This window comes from Orussus abietinus, unplaced genomic scaffold (genome assembly GCF_000612105.2).
Source record: "Orussus abietinus isolate OABI.00-Male unplaced genomic scaffold, Oabi_2.0 scaffold22, whole genome shotgun sequence".
Lineage (NCBI taxonomy): Eukaryota > Metazoa > Arthropoda > Insecta > Hymenoptera > Orussidae > Orussus > Orussus abietinus.
In genome coordinates this window covers 1,117,106-1,135,452 of record NW_019394596.1, presented here as the reverse complement: position 1 = coordinate 1,135,452, position 18,347 = coordinate 1,117,106, and the positions used below count along the sequence as shown (strand labels likewise).

Genomic DNA, 18,347 nt, shown 5'->3' with positions numbered 1-18,347 from the left:
ATTAAATCTTTTCTAACTATATCCAATGATTTGTATCTTCTCGATTGTAATTTTTTTTTATCATGTAAAAATAAAAAGATATAAGAGATTGATTTGACAGATTTTGTAGCAGTTTTTAACGGTTTCAGCAGTTTCTAAAGCCGCAACAAAATCTGCGAATAGAAAGTTAGGAAAACTGCCCCTTTGTGGACCAGTTTATTATCAATCTATATTAATAATAATGGTAATAGTATCATTATTATAGTTTAATGTATAAAATACAGTGATAATAATTGTTGTGATCCTGAAAGGGCAAATAGGAGATGCAGTGGATAAGTTTCAGAGTTCAACGGCGATGCTAATGCAAACGAATGGTACGTAGTATTAGCTGTGTTTATTAAGGTGGGGACTGGTACCGGAATTGTTCATGAGCTGAATGGGAGCTGCTGGAGTATGAGGATGATGAGACGGAGGACTGCCGGGATTAATATGGCAAGGGTTAGAATTACGGAGGCTGTGCAAGTAAGAGCTCTGGACGGGCTTGAACTGAGCGAGCTGGAACAGAGCTTCTGGTATAGAGAACCATTTTCGTTTACGACCTATGGCACGCGAGTCCTCCCATTCTGGCAATTCTTCAGTTACTCGCATCACCCATACTTGCGTTCTATGTTTCTGCTCGACGCTCTGTTGAACATAACCATGTCATAATTTTACACAGTACATTTTAGCGCTAGCCTTGACTTATAGTTATTAATCATCAGTCACACAACTTGTAAAAAAACATATAAATGTGGCTTGAATTTGTTACAAAAAAAAAATATATTAACTAACAAGTGCTAACCTCGAATATGCCAAGGCAACGACCCAATTGACCAAGAACTCCAGCCTCCTCTCTGACTTCTCGAAGTGCCGTCACCGCTGGTTCCTCTTCTGGTTCCACACCTCCACCCGGTACCACCCAGTTGTCGGGCCTTCTACTGGATGTTACCAGAAGCACCTTTATTAAACAAATGAAAAAAAAAGTAATTGATATTTTAATTGTATGACATTTCTTGCCTTACTAAGAAACCATTGCTAATGTTAGTTTAACATCGATGCTCTTTGTATTCATTTTATATACAACCCGTCACATTATGACATTCTAAAATTTCACGTCAAAAAAAATATAGATTACCCAACCCTTATTTAAATACCATTGAATGTCACTACTGATTTCTAGAATTCCTTTTAAACTTTATCTTGTAATCCCTATATGGTTAAACACCCTACTAGGTTATATCTTACATGTCTTAGTTCAATTCTTATAACGCTTGTAATATATCATCGATATCGACACCCTCCTCAGATTACAGAGCTTTATTGCTAGTGACATTTCAAATGAGGTTCTCCGTCGCAGCACAGTAATAAACAAATAAAAGCTGTGCCCTCTGTTGGCCTACCTCCTCCTCGAGGTCGTTCCTGACGCAGATGCATGCTGCTCTGCGTTTGTACCCATCCGAGTCGTAAATGCGGATTGAATTTGGTCTCTCCTTTACCATTTTCACCCGTTAGTATCACCAGATATCCACCCGCGAACTCGTAATTATTCGTCAAACGGCCAGATCGGCCATCCTGTGCTCCCGCATTGCCCTAAGAATACTTGGAGCCGTCATTTCCGACTTGGGTTCACTTGCTAGGGAGCCTAAACACTCTCATGTTCGAGCTCCGGGCTTTCTTCACGAGACTCCAAAGTGTTTCCGGACGCACACCTTCGCCGGTAGGACTCGCGGCTCGCCGTTTCAGCTGGGCTCACCACGTCTCGGCGCCTGCTTAACACTCGTTATAACCTCAAAACTTTGAAAATCCTCTCCCACATTCGCGACTCCCCTCTGCACCACCCCGCGCTGCGCCACAGTTCGCATGACCCTGAGGGCGTTCCAAATTCCGCGCGGATCTTCTCCGCGAATATTTCCGCCTACGAGGTTGGCAACAACGTCGACTCTTCGGAAAAAATCCCTAGACAGGGGCCGTTGATCCGTCTGACCTTGGACCATGGGTAGGAACAGGTATGTCGAGTGCAGGATTCTTCGCTCGTCCACTTGTGAGAATGCGTCACGTACCCTACTACGCACTTAAACGGTTGAAAGAACTCGACGCTCGCTGGAAACATAGAAAGAACGATAAACTGTAACATGCCATGCACAATAGAGACGACGTACATATGCATTACCAGAGCAAAGTTCAGTGTGCAAGTAGCGAAGGTTAAATCAGAACCTTTATTATTACTACAGCATCAACAGCATTATGACAAATCCTCCACTCGAGTCTCTTATACATCCTGGCTCCCCCTTTTATGAAAGTATCAAAAATATCCTTTCTAGCACTCATCCCCCAACAAACAACAAAAACGATACATCGTCTTGGTAGTAAAATCATTAAAAGTACAACTTATCTAAGATAGAGCTCACCCGCCCGCTACGCAGATCCTTTTTGTTCAACTATGCTTCGTCCTGTAGCCCCCTTCTCCAAAGAAAACAAAATTAACCAATAGTCACTGTCTCGCTTAATGCTAGATCGACTGCAAGATGTAAAACTAAGTCAAATTTATAAATATGGTACAATTGATAGTAAGCGATAGAGCAGTAATAGATTAATTATATATACGTATAGATAATAGCATTGCATTGTTGAATCTTATGGCGATTTTATGTCCCTCTCTTAGCGGTAGAGTTAAGGATCGAGTTAGGTATCTGTCCTTACATTCGATTCGATCGAGTCTCATTCGGTAGAATGATCGCTGTGTACACGAATCACCATCGCGGACTAGCGGCACTCTTGACTAGTTTTTTTTTTATTTCTGCCGTTTCCTCCGTTCCGTGTCCCGCCGACGCCAGCAACGCACGGGCCAAAATTTTTGTTTCATGATTTTTCCCTGTATTGGCAAGTACAAATCAGTCACCAGGATGCTCAGGGCAGCTGCGGTTCACTTGAAACCACTTGTCGATACAGCTGTAACAATGTTTCTAGTTATTACCTCTACTTTTATTATTTTTTATATAAGAGGGACGACGCAAACAAAAGAAAAATAATTAATACTTTTTGTGATATATGCAGAGGCAGGGTAAACGAGCTATCACATCTCCGGGTTGCAACTCTTCCAAACAAATGACGCATTCCCCTTTTTTGTCCGCTAGTACGTCCTCTGCACAATAAAAATACATTAAAAGGTATCCTTGTTAAACGGATAAATAACTGTTTTAAAAGTCACTAATCTGACATATTAAACAACTCACCATTATAACTGAGACGTGGTTTGGTCAGGCACATGACCAGGTGACATTCGATATCGTTGGGTAGGATGAATTTGGAGCACACAGGACACTTGAGACCTAAACACACATTGTACACTTCAAATTGGAATTCCATTGTCATGCCCATAAAAAAGAATAGATAAAAAAAGATACCATAAAATACTCTTCTGACACGATGAGTCGGTACGACTTCTGTCTCGGATTCGTTCAAACACGAGCTCACTATAATTCCCATAATAAACCCGACCTAAGCTAAAGTAACCCATCCCTCTAAAGCACAAACAACTTCCCGCGATTCACATTCTCGTAAATTCCTCTTGAAAGGTTAAATATTCGTTTACGATTTAAAATTTACACATTCACGCAATCCATGATCGATTGTACCCGGTTACTAGGCCAACCATCCCGACAACACGCGCCAAAACAAACGCCCCCTGTCCCACCCGCAAGCTACGCACCGTGGACTCGGCGAACAGGGAGTTGCGGACATAACCTAACCGCTTCCAAGTTAAAGCTAGGTTAGACCTCCGATTATGATCGTACAATTGATCATAAGAACGACCGGAGACGAAAAACGTTTTACGTCAAAAGTAAGACAGCTTTATCGAGCGAATTAATACGTCACAGAAAAAATTATGTATTCCAAATAAAGAGTACTGCTCTAGAAACTTTGACCCTATAATAATCTTGAATAAACGAGAGAAGCTATTTTAGCACATGCCATGGAACTAGGTCTCACTATTTGGAACTCAGTCGTTGCGTTTAATCCGTGCAATACCATGATGTCATCATTCTCTTAGTTATATTAAAAAGATGCTTTGCTGTCTTTAAAAAATTTAACTATGTTGCCATAAAAGAAAAAATCAGCGTTTACAATTAGATATACTTTTTATAAAAGTAAAGCATACCATTGAGGGCCCAAATATGGGCAGGCAAGCTATGGGCAGCGTAGACTCGACCTCCGTCTTCGTCGGCATCATCCAAGTCAAGTTGTGCAAGGCCTAGGGCCTGTCCAACCGAAACGCCTACCGAGGCAGCGATGGGTCCTTGTTCTCCAGAAGAGAGGTCCGGAACGGAACTCAGCGAGCGAGCTCTTTGTCTACTGTCTCCTGCTACTCTCGGAGTCTGCGACTGGCTTCCTTGTTGGTGCTGAGACTGCAGCATCGCCCCCGGTAGAGAACGTAACATTGAGAAACCCTGCATCGGATCCTCATCCGTTCCTGTTGAGGATTGGCCGTTGCCCCCAGTAGGGTGTGATACGGTACTCGTTTTTGCTCCCATTCCAGGTCCTGTACTGAGCAACTGTCTGAAGAGAATCCTCGTTCCTAGTTATCCTCTTTTTTTGAGCGGTCCCACTGGGTATATGCAATTAAATTTTTTTCGTCCCAAACTCGGTGAGCAGTCCGCGCGTACTTCCACCGTTACCGGAGGGCTGCCCTCTTGACTGTTGTACCTCAAAGGGGGCACATCCAGAAGTTTATTTCACACTCGCGGGAGTCCTTACAGCACTCTGGAATTTAGTTTAGGCCGAAATTTAGCAAGCGCTCGCCACGACAAGCAAGTCATTTCGTCCGAGAGTATAGCAGCGGGTCGTCGCGCAAAACATCCCCCGACATCTTGCGAGAAACTTCCTAGACTTCCCAGAAATCAGTCGGGCACCACAACCTAGGGACATTACTTCCTCTGTTGCAATTCAGAGCAATATATCCTTTGGGTTTACGAACGCATTCCCTAGAAACAACTGCCGTGAGCTCAAAATCATAACCAGGATTGGGTGAATATAATACATCATGTAATATACGTGCTTTTCTACGTGTATATTCAACGTATACCTCACCGACGAGCGTTTCGTCTGCTTCGTGGGGTACCCCCCCAGGAGATCCCTTAATTTATTGTTCCTTAAAATATTTGTCTTTAGATATGTGCTAAAAGACGTTTTTAACTTAGCAGAAGCCGTATATCGTCCATCTTTGGTATTCTTCATATTAAAAATGTAATTTATTGGTTTTCTACGATTGTCTACGGTAAACTACTTTGTTACGTAATATATGTTCAACACCTCAAAAAATGAGGAATTACCCAACCTTGGTCACCGAGGAAAAATGTCATTGTTCGACGTAGGTCAATCATTGTGTATACTTTTATAAATACAGGTATAATACGGTATATACAGGCATAATCGTTATAAAAATATCTAAGAAAATTGATAATTATTTACAGGGAAGCGACCAGGTCGCATATGTTTGTGTAGGGAATGGCACGTTTTTGGTAAATTAAATATTATTTTTGACACAGGTTTTGTGTATCAGACTTTGGGTCAGGACTCAGAGAGCTCCAGTCCGTATTGGAACACTTTTGTAGTTTCGCCTTGGACTTAGATGAGTTCGTAGCATAGCAAACTTTGTCGATTTCATAATAGTCGGAAACTAATAAGTCTATCCACCAATCGAGTTCTGGTCCGGTTCTCTCCTCAATGTCTGAGGCTCCTGCGTTGACTTCAGAAAATAATACGGATTTTAATAATTTCATCCATTTATCATTGTCCTCAACAGCATGATATGAAGTTTCTGGACCGTTGTGTATTGCTCTGGCTTTTTGATCATTTATTTTCCGATTGGACCAATAAGACAAAGGCGTTACGAGAAAATTTAATTTAGCCACAAATATTGAATCAGCTACCAACAGCAATCGCCATTTGCCTACCACCAGTGGTTCTTCGAGTTGTGGCTTCGCATATCCTGACTGTAAAAAAATGTAAAAATTGTCACTTTTTTGTTCAAGCATAATAAATACATGTAACTATCTGAAGCTTACCAATGGTAATTCATCTAATTGTAAATGGTTAACGTTTGCCAATCGTCCTCTCGGATCAACCCACAAAACTGTCAAATTCCTTGGTGTTGCAAGTCCTGCATCGAATTGATAGGCCAAAACAGGACTAGACATAGGCCCTATGCTTCCTATCAAGTTCCTGAACGTTTGCTCCTTTTGATCATAGTTCGTATTGACTACAAGACTTTGTATCCTTCCCAACCAGGATCTACTAGTGGAAAAGTTACGCTTTAAATAAATGAGAGATTCAATGTGTTCTGGGAAATCACTCTGGAAAGTAGACGATTCGAATGCCTTAGTACTGGCCTCGGCACGAACAAGAATACCGACGAAGTTGTTCTCACGAAAATACGCTGTAGTCTCTAGCAGTTTAACCTCATCGATGTCTGCTTTGAACTTTCGAAAAACTGATCTCGCCAATGAATGAGCAACTGTCAGTAATGCATCATCAGCTGGTGGGCTTAAATCTGCATGATGATACAAACTCTGCCAGTATGCATCGTATCCCTTCATGTGCCTCGTTTCGTTAGCTCTCTCAGGATATAACCACTCGTCTACTCTGTCGATGATCCTTTGGTCAATTATGGGTTCGAACTTTCTAGCAAAGAACAAATTTCGATCAGCAGTATTTCTCAAACGACCAAAATCTTCCAATTTGAAGTCATTCGGACTGCATCCGCACCAATCGACCACTGCCTTATACTGGCACTTGCATCCTAATTTCCTCTTCCAATTAGTCACGTGTAAGTTATTGTCAACATAGGTGTCGCAAAATCGTGAATTGCGCAAGACCGTGTGGAAAAACGATTCTGCTGGTAATAAGGTGTATTGAAATAATATTAGCAATTTAGACACCAGAGGATCTGGATTGGGATCCGTAACGTACTCCACAAATTCACGACTCAATGCTACCCAATCGCTGCCACCATCTATCTGGATTCCTATAAATATTTTCAAATCATTGGTCTAATTTTTAAGGTAATGTTTTATAAAAATATTGTTGAAGTCTTGTCATAAATTAACAGTATGCAGGGTTACTTTACCATTAGGAAGTTTCCGATCACCAACTCGCCACATACGTGCAGAGCACTCTACGAATGTTTTATCTAAGCCTTGCTTGGTGATAAAACGCTGAACTTCTCGACCGTGCGACTTCACGAAATTCATACCTCTATTCCAACCTAAAAATTCAGTAAGACGTGCATCGCTTTTTACAGGGAAATCTGATTCTGACAGATTTACAAGAAAATCCCACTGATGTACATGGACAAGCATTTCACGTGCTAAACTCAAAAGAGTCGTTAGAAGACTTGCTCCGCCCCAAATACTTGCATGGCGTAAACCCTCCCCTTTTGCTACCCATATGTTCTTTACTTTGCAATTTTTTTCCATCTCCAACATCTCCCGGTACAAATAATCTTGCCTCTGAAAGCAAAACAATGTTATTTTTTATCGTGTAACAAAATAACAATCACAACGCCCAATTCTATTTACCGCATCGACATGTATGTAAAAAAGATGCCATGGTTGATAAAGAATACTGATTAGCCGTTTTACTTGACGACTAGCTCTACCATTTACAGTCAACAAATATGCTATACGTGCTGGTTTCTCTTTTCCAGTTCTTGAACTTGAGTTTCTTGCTTCTTGGGCTTTAAATTCTAATATATTATATGAAAAATGAACACAGATTATATGAGGCTAATGTGATACTATGACTTTAGAGTAATGAAAGTTAAGACTAAATATAATACAAAGGATTTAATTAGTATACAATACTTCAGATATCAAATAAATATAAGATTTTTATTGGGACTTACTCTGAATGCCAGTATGGAAAATATTAATAGTTAAATAACCACCACACGTTTCTTTTGGATTCCCAGGACACTTCATATTACAGCTAGAATCTGGTAAACGTTTTACACGCGAGGGTTCTTCCATTCCACAGAAACACTCAACGCTGCAAAGTAATAAAGATTAAAGCCAACCCGACGACACCTATCGATTTTATAGTTGCGATACTAACGAATACTCAATACCAGCATACGGATATCCAGATTGCAAACACAAATAAGCACAATGTACTGGAGAATTGTTCCCCTTAAAAACAGCATAATAACCAGAAAGTATTCTATGAGTCTTATCATCTTTAAAGCATCCCAGGCTTCTTGGTACTTCTATGAAACCCAAGGAGTGTGGGCAGAAAGACTGTATTTTTTTAGGGTACAGTAAACCCTGTTGACTAAGGCACGTCACATTGACAATGCGTTCTTTACACGTTTGGCTTTGTGCACGTGTTATAGCACTGACAGCCTCCCTCCCGGTTACATCACACATAGGTGTAAAATTCAATGAGTTCCTATCGAGTTTCACTCTAATTGTACGATTACGAATTGTTTGATGAGACTTATTTAAATTCTGTGTTTTATCGGGCGGTAGTTTCAACTGACGGGATCCCTTCGGTAAACCTTCACTTTCTTCAGGTTGAGAAGTGGCTCCCTAGCAAACGGAACAAATTGAAGACCTATTATGTCTCATTGACAGTAATTCATGAAATACTCGCTACCATAACCACTTTGTCTTTAATTTAGAGCACTACTCTATGTCATACTTAATGAATAACAAGAGAAAATTACAGCTTATTACTGTCACTACAATGAGTTAACCTATACTTACTTCTCCTGAAAATAGTCTAGCAGTCCTTCGATCCTCATTTTCTAAGGCGAAAAATGTGTATGCTAGGTATAATTGTACACACAATATAGTTCCAACGAATACGACGAAAATTCGATATTTTCTAAAGCAACTCGAGGACCTGCCATTCAGTTGACTTTTACTTGACGCCATCTTTCCTATCACTGACGTCACAAAGCCAATTTTCATGGCGGACGCACGGAACACGCTGAACTGCGCAGTTATGAAAAACCTGAAAAATATCTTGAATTTCTTACCGGCCACAAGATTTTGAAGGACATTTTTGTTCAATTTAACGGATCCTTCGGAATTTGAAGCGTATTTCTTTCCTATCGGTCTTACAGCGAAAAACGAACGCAGGCGACATGGCTGAGCATTCGATCCCGAAAGACATTCTCGACGATCTTAGCAGGTTAGTAATTTCTATTTATTACATAGGGATTTGGCGATTTTCAAACAGTACAAAATTATCGAAATGTTATTTGAACAAGAGTCCAGGAATAACCATACGATTTTTGTCGCTTTTCACTTTGGTAGTTGATCTTTTTGAGATTATTTTGTTCATCTGTTTTCTTGCTCTTGTGCTGTACGATTCTATGTATTCTGCAATATTTGTGTATATCTTTAAATATCTTTTATTTGACTGCAGTCGGTTTATCATTAACGTGCCGGAGGAGGAAAGAAAAGACCTCATCAGAATTTGCTTTCAAATTGAGCTGGCGCATTGGTTTTACTTGGATTTTTATTGCACCGAAGAAAATCCGAAACTGAAGTCATGTGGCATGAAGGAATTTGCCATGCATATTTTTCAGCACATACCATTTCTGAAAACACACGTGGGGCAAATAGATACCATTTTGGAACAGTGGCGTGAATATAAACAAAATGTACCCACATTCGGTGCAATTGTCTTGAATGAAGATTTAACAAAAGTTCTTTTGGTACAAAGCTATTGGGCACGAAGTGGATGGGGCTTTCCAAAAGGAAAGGTTAACGAGGATGAAGATCCATCCCATTGTGCAGTTCGTGAAGTTTTAGAAGAAACAGGATTTGATATCTCGAACTTAATAGATAAGAATGAATTTATTGAATCTACCATAAATGATCAATTGGTTAGATTATATATAATATCAGGTGTTCAAAAAGATACGAAATTTCAACCAAAAACACGCAAAGAAATTAAAAATGTTGAATGGTTTTCTCTTGCTGATTTACCTAATACTAAAAAGGATAAAACACCAAAAGTAAAAATCGGGGTGGGAACGAATGCCTTTTTCATGGTCCTCCCATTTGTAAAGTAAGTCAAGATGTAATTAATTTTAATAGATACATGATCTCGAAAAACAAAGTTTCTCTTTGTATTATAGACGAATGAAACGATGGGTCCTAGAAAAACATCAGCGGGACAAGAATCTACTGATACGTAGACAACGTCACAAGTCAATGGGCGATGTTGAAACTGTATCAAAAAGTAAACGACAAACACAAATGTTTTCTCAATCTGTTCAGGTAAATCTTCACAATCAGATGTATAATCTTTCTGGTAGAACATACTTTTAACATTGCTCCTGAATTTCTAATGGAATAAATTAAACTTGAATTTTCACACTTTACAGAGTGAAATTCCAGATTTTAAAAATATAAAGCAATCAAATACTTCACCGATACGTAATCGACGTGGTACATACGAAGCTAAAAATACACCAGCAAGAGCTGCATTTAAGAGAAATTTATTCAGTGAAATGGGAGATGATAATTCACCACTTGCAAAGCAACTAATTGATAGCCCTCAGAATGCTGAGCCTCATTTGGTCTTGCGAGACCCAGCAATACAATCGATTAAATGTAATGACTTTTATAGCACAAACACACCATTAACAGAAAAGGAGAAGAAAGGTAACTTTTTACTCAGAGTAATTTGAATTTAATTTGTTTACTGATGAAAAATGTCATACAGGTGATACAACAATGTCTCAAAGTCCTCATAATAAGCTGCTACCAGATGGAAATATAAAGTCCCTATTATTTGGGGATGTCGCTAAAAAATTACCTTCAGATATAACGATGGTACCACCTTCAATTATGACAATGGGATTTAATATGTCACCATTTATTACGACAAGTTATTTCGTAAGACCTGAACAGTTTTTTGAGTTTGGCTGCCCAATTTGGACACATTTTAAGTTTGATAGACGAGCCATACTAAATTGTCTATAAACTTGAAAATAAGGAATATCAAAGCGACTAAAAAGTCAACCTTCACATGTGATTATGTGTAATTTTTCTAAGAAAGACATTTAATCCTGAATATCCAGGGTTTGTGTGAAAAGTGTACCGGTGAATGGTGCTTCCAGCTAGATAAGAACATTCCTACATGAAAGGAATCATTTCTAAATCCGCGTAGCTTTAATATTTAACTAGAACCGTCTAGTTCAAGGAGCTAGTGAAAGTCATGCGGAAACAATTCTAATTCAGTATTAGATGTATCATGTGATAATGAATTGTTATGATATTGCGTAATATTTGAAGATGTTCTTAAGACATGATATAAATACAATTCATTGATTGAATTACGATTTGTGTCAGGTGACCGCATTACCGCATAACTTACTGACCTGAAAAAAATTTTTCTTTTTGCATTGAATAATTTGAACTTTTGAGATTGCATATTTGTATGATGAAAGATATTTGCGAGTAAGGAACTCTGGAAGATTTTATTTACATTTATTATGAAGTCGATATTCTTTGCTTCTAATTATGTTCGTAAATACTCCTGTTCTTTTATACATTTTCTTTTATGAGCTATTCTACTGCCATTTTGGAACAAACCATTGCTCGCCAATAAATTATAAGCATTACTCTTTTAGTTGACGTGATTGGTTAATTCAGTTAGTGTTTAATTTATTACACATATAAAAAAATAGTCATAATTTATTTATGAAGATCAGAATAATTTGTAAGTATTTACATACAACTGGAATGAAGAGAATATTGCTAGCATGAAATTCACTTTGATACAGCTAAGAAGACTAGAAAGCTGAGGATCAATATACTAATGAAATAGATTGCTTTCTTAATTACTACAGTATTTGCTCCTTTGACACTTCTAATAATTTCATTATTTAATGTATAGACAATTCCGCTCTCTTCGATAAGTTTATTTCTCGTGTCCTCATCCAAGGTTTCTGCTATTCTATTCAACGTACTGCGAAGTTCACTCTTTAGTTCAAAGATATTCGCATCACCAAAATCTGTTATTTTGTCACCACTATTACTTTTAATACTTTTATTTGGTAAGAACTTTTGTATAAATTGTCTCTTTTTACGCAAAATAATCCCACCACTGAGAAGACCCATATAAAGGTGATAGATATATGCCATTAATAGCATTGGATCCGTGTCCTCCACTTCTCTTAATCGCATCAGATATTTAATGACACTTTCCCTACAGCATTAAAAAGAAATTAAGTTAATCCAAACCAAATTTATCATCATTGCTAATCTCGTTTTTCCATTTCGTCTACAATGCATAGTAATTCCTAGTTTACCTTGGAGCATAGTTCTTCTTCCATCCGTTTCCTAAATAAAATTCAAGATCTTGCTCGAATGCTTCCGTCCGCTGAAGAGCTGGTATTCTGAATAATCCAACTTTAGTGTCTTTTAACCTAACCATTGCTCCTTCTAGAAATCGAAAGATTTCGTAAAAGACGAGCAGACCATCCGCCCATACTGCATTGTCTGAAAATCCTGGGGAACCGAATTAACAAAGTTATACAAAAGTAAAGAACAAGTCCTTTGTTAACCATGTTTAAACGTATAATAGCATATATACCCCTTGTCTAAAAATAATAGATGTCATCAGCAAGTGTCATATTTATGAATATAATATTTGCAATGAGATCGCATATTTTCTGGGAAAAGTTATGCTCCAAAAGTGAAATCTTTGCAAATCAAAACATCTTACCAAGTACTAGTTTAGCATTTACCAGAGCATCACTGACAGCGTGTATTTCTCTCGTGGCGCGTCGCATTTTTTGGGAGAAAGCGTCCGTTTCCGTAACAGCCATTGTTTTCGTTATAACAATATCTTTATCAAAGAGAGAATTCACTGTCGTCTCTTCAATGACATCTCACGTTCACTCGCCAAGTCAAACACTAACGTCAGCAACTGTCCTCGCGTTCTGCGCCGTTTGACGTCTGGCATTGACGCAGTCACGTGTACTTTATGAGCTTCTCAAATATCCACCAGATGGAGAAAGTATCGGATAATTCGTCAATTCTTATAGGCATGAACTGTGGTGTCCAAAGCAGGGTGACTCTGCTTATAAGAGAGAGCTTATAAGCCAGAGATGAGTTGGGAGCAGTTAGGAGATTGCTCACGGGCAGGGTCGCGCGAAAAACGGTGAAAGCTAACGTACGAAACCAGAGGGCAGCAGACGATGCGATCGCGCGACCCTGCCCGTGAGCAATCTCCCAACTCATCTCTGGTCCGTGGTCTACATCAACGTTTCATTCTACGACCGTGATCAGCGCTTTATCTTAAACCTGAGACAAAAATGGCGGCGCTCAAGCAAGTTGTCTCGTTATATCAAACATTGAAACAAGAATGGACAAAGACTCCTTGTAATTTGAAAAAATGCGGCGAATTACTTGCCCAATTAAAGGTAACTGAAAAATCGAAGTTTATGATTTCTGCGCTCGTATGATACGAGAAAGGCATCCTAACCTCACCGTTTCCGACATCAAAATGAAATATCATGCACATACTGCAATGTTATTAAAGTTATTTAACGTAACATCGTCTTTTTTTTCCATGTCACGTCAATTGTCAAGTTGGGAAATTATTTTTGCAGGTCGGGCTTACCCATTTAATGTTCTTGCCTACTTCTAATAGCACAGCTTCTCAAAAAGAACTGCTGATTGCACGTAAGTAATGCTGCATACTTTTTACTTTGCAATAATTAGTATCTCCGGTGTACTTCTAAAGAATAATCTCTTGTTAAAAATATTATAGGCGATATTCTTGAAATTGGTGCACAATGGAGTATCGCAAGCGAAGACATACCTTCCTTCGAGCGCTACATGGCCCAGCTCAAGTGCTATTACTTTGATTACAAATCAGAACTGTCAGAGTCAGCGTACAAGTATCAGTTGCTTGGCTTGAACCTTCTCTTCCTCCTATCGCAAAACCGAGTGGCCGAATTTCACACGGAATTAGAACTACTACCATCCGACCAAATCCAATCTAATGTCTACATTCGACACCCACTCAGTCTGGAACAATACCTAATGGAGGGATCGTATAACAAGATCTTCCTGGCGAAAGGCAACGTACCTGCTGCTTCTTACAATTTCTTCATTGACATTTTACTTAATACAGTACGTGACGAGATCGGTGCATGTATGGAAAATGCGTACGACAAGATCTCCATTAAAGTCGCATCAAGGATGCTGAACCTAAGCACCGAGAAAGAAACCAGAGCTTTCGCTGCAAAGAAAAACTGGAATCTGGCCAAGGATGGATACTTCTACTTTAACGCACCTCACGAAAAGAAGTGTGAAGAGCCCGTACCTAGTTCCGATTTGATCACCCTTGCAATAGATTATGCGAGAGAGCTCGAGATGATCGTATAACATTTTTACATGGGCCCTTATAGTTCTAATATTGTTCTGTGTATTTTTATGTAATGTAAGATTATATAAAATCCTTTATATCTAACTTCATTAACATCAAACGTATGGTGGCAGCTTACGCTACGTTACATGAGTCAAATGAGGTATATTTATTTCAATCAAGTATTTTTATTTACACATTCTCCGTGCATTCCTCTTTATCGTAGCCTCCCAAGAAATTTGCGTCACAGCAATAATTGATCTATTCGTTAATTGACCCGTACCTGTCGTCGACACTGGCGACATCTGCTCTGTTAGTTAGTCCGGTATACGAAGGTGGGGAAACTCGATAAGAGGTCCCAGCGGTGTCGATGTGGAGGCTCATGGACGTAGTCATATATGCAGTTCCTATATCCATACTAAACCTCCATTCGCGACCTAGTCGTCAACCTTCGTGGTACTTCGGCTATTTCCGACAAGGGAGGCGCGCTTAGGAGTATATAAGGAGCGGGTGACTAGGCCAAGACAAACCCCTTGTCCAAGGGGTGAGGGGTGGGTCGGAATACTACCCTCAACTTTCTGGTTGTAACAGGTGATTTCGAAGAAAGTGATTCCGCCGTTACCAGCTGAGTCTTTCCTGGAATTACGTAACGATATTATGCAGGAAAATATAACAAAGCGTATACAAACAGCAGACAATGGATTATATAATAATTGAAGACAGGACCGAAGGTTCCGCTTCGCAGTACCTCTTTTCACCCGTACGACACCTTTTAATCACCGAGCCTTATAAACCCGGTTAATAACGTCGTCAATGTTTAGTGGCGTATAAAGGAAGGAATAACAACGAATTAACGACATTACTTCCGTTTAATTCGTTTCCCGCGTCCTCGGGGGAAAAGGGTTCGTTGGACGGTTCTCCGTCGAAATTTCTCGCCGTATTTTCCAGAGCACCCGATTAATCGTTCCATCCCCTCGAACAGGAAACGTCCCCTCCGAGAGCAATTCCGCCGACACTCGTCGGTCCACTTGAAAATACCCTACCTCCATCGGCCGACCGACACAAGAAGCACGGCCATCCCCGTCAGAACGAAAATTGATGGGGCCCTGAATGTCTCCGGAAACGTTTCACTCCTGGCGGCGAGGTGTCCGACCCCCATTTCTCAAATTTCCAGCAGGCCGAGACTGCGGCGATCCATTAGAAGAATTGCATCGCGACGTTCGGCGCCGCTTCGGCCCTATCGACCCAGAAGCGAGTCATCGACGTCGCGTCAAAGCGACAGGGGGCAGGGGGAAATAAAATGAATGCGAAAACGGGGAAACCGCGTTTCCTTTCCTACTCTCCATTTCGAGTTTTCAGGACCTTCCTGGTCCTTCCCCCGGGGAGCCCGGGCGAGGTTGAGGGGCACTGCCGGTTTTAACGAATTCCCCCGTAATCGGCCGCAGGGGGGGCAGGGTATCGCCGCGTAAGTAGATTCGCCCCGGCACCGGGGAAAAGTCATAATCCGGTGAAAAGCGGTTTTTATTCATCGGGAGGCTGCTGTCGGTGCCCGATTCCGGCAGGCGGGGCGACAGGGGTGACATGGAAAAACAGGCAGCCATAGGGAGCGACAGGGGGAGCGACAGGGGGCGCGACGGTCGGGCGGAGGGAGGAGGTGCGCGGAGGATACGCGAAACCCGGGCAGTGCCGGGCAGTGCGAGCCGGGCAGCCTACCTGCTTCGAACGGTTCCTGAGGAAGGGCGCGTTTCGCGGGCGCACACCCGGACCACTCCGAGTGAGTAACAGGTTGGTCTTTCGGACTCGTCCGCCGCGAGGCGAGCCATTCGCCCCCGGCCATGGGAGACCCCCCGCGACCCCCGCGTCCCTCTAACCCCTCGCGAATTTTCCGCGATCCCCGGAAATGATTCGACGAGCCTCGGCTCGAATTCTCGATTTTTATTCTCACCCCCCACGACCCTCTGAGCTCTCGCGAATTTCCCGCGATACCCGGATACGACTATTGGAGCCCCAACTGGATTTTCAGATTTTCAGATTTTCAGATTTTCAGATTTTTAGATTTTCAGATTTTTATTCTCACCCCCCGTGACCTTCTGGGCTCTCGCGAATTTCCCGCGATCCCCGGATACAATTATTGGAGCCCCAGATGGATTTTCAGATTTTCAGATTTTCAGATTTTCAGATTTTCAGATTTTCAGATTTTTAGATTTTCAGATTTTCATTTTCACCCTCCAGGGTCTCGGGGATTTAGGAAACGACGATTCGAGCCCCAGCTCGATTTAACATATTTTCATTTTCACCCGGCCAGTTTCTGGGCAGTACCTTAGAATTTGACCATTTTTGCTCCCACGGGAATTTCCCCCAGAAATCCCCCATTTTTCGCCGCCTGGGGGTACGTATGGAACGGTCAAACGTAGTACGTCGAAATTGGGGGATTCTAGGGAAAAAGATGAAACGCAACGATTCGCGGAGCCCACGGAATGGAGGATTTATTTAGATTCTTTGGGGGGGATTTTTTTGCCGAGTCGTGGAGCGGACGGAAGAGGAAGAAAGTGAGAGGGCGGGGGGAGGGCGAGGGAGAGGGTGAATGACGTGGCCTCGAGTGGGCCGAAACGCCCGGGGAGAGTCACTCTCGTGAAAGGGAAGTTATGATATAGGAAAACACGGGGTCTAGCTTCCGGTTTTTGCGATCGGGCGAGGTAGGGTAGTCGGACTCGTCGAGGGCAATTTTTTTCACTCCGGGTGGCGGCCAGAAATGCGGAATACGAGGCGGAGAGGACCGCGGAAAGATGGATTTGGATCGCTTCCAGGGTTTAAAGAGCCCCCGGGTGATTGGTTTTAATTCTAGATCGAAAGAGGGGATCGCGAACTCTGACTTCCACCTTCTGGCACCGCGGAGAGGTCCCTCTCTTCTTTGCCGAGCGCGGGGAAGATGAGGAAGTGGAGGAAGAGACTTCTCGAGGGCAGGGTTTAGGGTTTCGCTCGACTTGGAATAATCCCCCTAGAAGTTGGACGGAATTTCCGTCCGGGATCCGCGATCGGGATCTGCCTTGGCTCCGGCTTTAGAAACTTAATGGGGAAACGGCCGGTCTTCGCCACAACCCCCGACCGACACGCAACACTTACCCACCCACGCTTCGAGCCATCCGGATATATCTCGATGTTCATTGAACAAGTACCAAAAAAGCCCCAAACATACGACGCAACGATAGCAACGATAATCCCCCACTGTAACAAAACCCGCTGACAAATTAAAGGCGCTATAGTCACCCGAGATAAAAAAAAAAGTCCCACTTTTTAAATTTCATTAAATCTCAAGATGGACCCAGATATTCTCGATTTTATTTAATTATAATTTCTAGAGGGAGGACGATCAAAAAAGCCCCAAATATCCGATGCAACGATAGCGACAATAATCCTCCACTATAACAGAACCCACTGACATATTAAAGGCGCTAAAGTCACCCGAAATAAATACAAGACGTCCCACTTTCGTCGTTCCAATTTTATTAAATCTCAATATGAACCTAGATACTCTCGATTTAATTTCATTATAATTTCTAGAGGGAGGACGATCGAATTTCGATCTCTCTCGTATATCATCACCCGATCGTTAACCCGGGTCCTTGTCCCTCCACCATAAACCGGAGGATCCGTAAAACGGCGGAACTCGGTCGTCCGATTTGGGAATCGGCGTGCTCGCCCGAAGACGGCCCCGGAAATCGATCGGCGGGGAATGCCGAGCGGAAAGGAAGACGCGCGTCGATTTACCGGGCGACCGCGGAGGGTCGACGGAGGCGCGGGGACGTAAACGGTCATTTTCGAGGTGGCTCGTTACACGTCGGTGCGACGGACCGTATCGTGGGGGCAATAAAGGTTATCGTCCATTTCGCGGCCCGGTCAGGGTGCACCCTGTCATCCGGGACTTCCTTTTTGCT

The 18,347-nt window shown here is 41.7% G+C and overlaps 6 protein-coding genes across 7 annotated transcripts; 2 read left to right on the top strand and 4 right to left on the bottom strand.

Annotated features, from left to right (window-relative positions):
- Positions 1–227: 227 nt before the first annotated feature.
- On the bottom strand, positions 228–2,109 carry LOC105702125 (diphosphoinositol polyphosphate phosphohydrolase 1). The gene is made up of 3 exons (XM_012429441.1): positions 1,419–2,109; positions 821–976; positions 228–663 (listed from the first exon to the last, which is right to left on the bottom strand). Exons 1-3 carry the CDS (start codon positions 1,515–1,517, stop codon positions 364–366), a joined length of 555 nt encoding a protein of 184 aa, XP_012284864.1. The 5' UTR covers positions 1,518–2,109; the 3' UTR covers positions 228–363.
- Positions 2,110–2,215: 106 nt separating this feature from the next.
- On the bottom strand, positions 2,216–4,884 carry LOC105702124 (E3 ubiquitin-protein ligase ZNRF2). Its single transcript, XM_012429439.1, has 4 exons — positions 4,178–4,884; positions 3,252–3,347; positions 3,055–3,160; positions 2,216–2,967 (listed from the first exon to the last, which is right to left on the bottom strand). The coding sequence occupies exons 1-4, from the start codon at positions 4,548–4,550 to the stop codon at positions 2,910–2,912; spliced, it is 633 nt and encodes a 210-aa protein (XP_012284862.1). The 5' UTR covers positions 4,551–4,884; the 3' UTR covers positions 2,216–2,909.
- A 496-nt stretch (positions 4,885–5,380) lies between these two features.
- LOC105702140 (xylosyltransferase oxt) lies at positions 5,381–8,995 on the bottom strand. The gene is made up of 7 exons (XM_012429476.1): positions 8,781–8,995; positions 8,131–8,603; positions 7,922–8,064; positions 7,596–7,762; positions 7,145–7,526; positions 6,084–7,042; positions 5,381–6,011 (listed from the first exon to the last, which is right to left on the bottom strand). Exons 1-7 carry the CDS (start codon positions 8,985–8,987, stop codon positions 5,550–5,552), a joined length of 2,793 nt encoding a protein of 930 aa, XP_012284899.1. The 5' UTR covers positions 8,988–8,995; the 3' UTR covers positions 5,381–5,549.
- Positions 8,996–11,371, top strand: LOC105702141 (m7GpppN-mRNA hydrolase). Its single transcript, XM_012429477.2, has 5 exons — positions 8,996–9,210; positions 9,448–10,095; positions 10,166–10,307; positions 10,415–10,694; positions 10,756–11,371. The coding sequence occupies exons 1-5, from the start codon at positions 9,164–9,166 to the stop codon at positions 11,013–11,015; spliced, it is 1,377 nt and encodes a 458-aa protein (XP_012284900.1). The 5' UTR covers positions 8,996–9,163; the 3' UTR covers positions 11,016–11,371.
- Positions 11,372–11,711: 340 nt separating this feature from the next.
- Positions 11,712–13,157, bottom strand: LOC105702142 (heme oxygenase 2). Its single transcript, XM_012429478.2, has 3 exons — positions 12,763–13,157; positions 12,347–12,545; positions 11,712–12,243 (listed from the first exon to the last, which is right to left on the bottom strand). Exons 1-3 carry the CDS (start codon positions 12,863–12,865, stop codon positions 11,805–11,807), a joined length of 741 nt encoding a protein of 246 aa, XP_012284901.1. The 5' UTR covers positions 12,866–13,157; the 3' UTR covers positions 11,712–11,804.
- A 126-nt stretch (positions 13,158–13,283) lies between these two features.
- On the top strand, positions 13,284–14,590 carry LOC105701980 (26S proteasome non-ATPase regulatory subunit 8). 2 transcript variants are annotated; one of them, XM_012429153.2, is made up of 3 exons: positions 13,284–13,462; positions 13,652–13,724; positions 13,813–14,590. In XM_012429153.2, the coding sequence occupies exons 1-3, from the start codon at positions 13,355–13,357 to the stop codon at positions 14,430–14,432; spliced, it is 801 nt and encodes a 266-aa protein (XP_012284576.1). In that variant the 5' UTR covers positions 13,284–13,354; the 3' UTR covers positions 14,433–14,590. The 2 variants fall into 2 exon arrangements, with proteins under 2 accessions (XP_012284576.1, XP_012284577.1); XM_012429154.2 differs by having other exon boundaries at positions 13,294–13,462; positions 13,632–13,724.
- Positions 14,591–18,347: the final 3,757 nt, after the last annotated feature.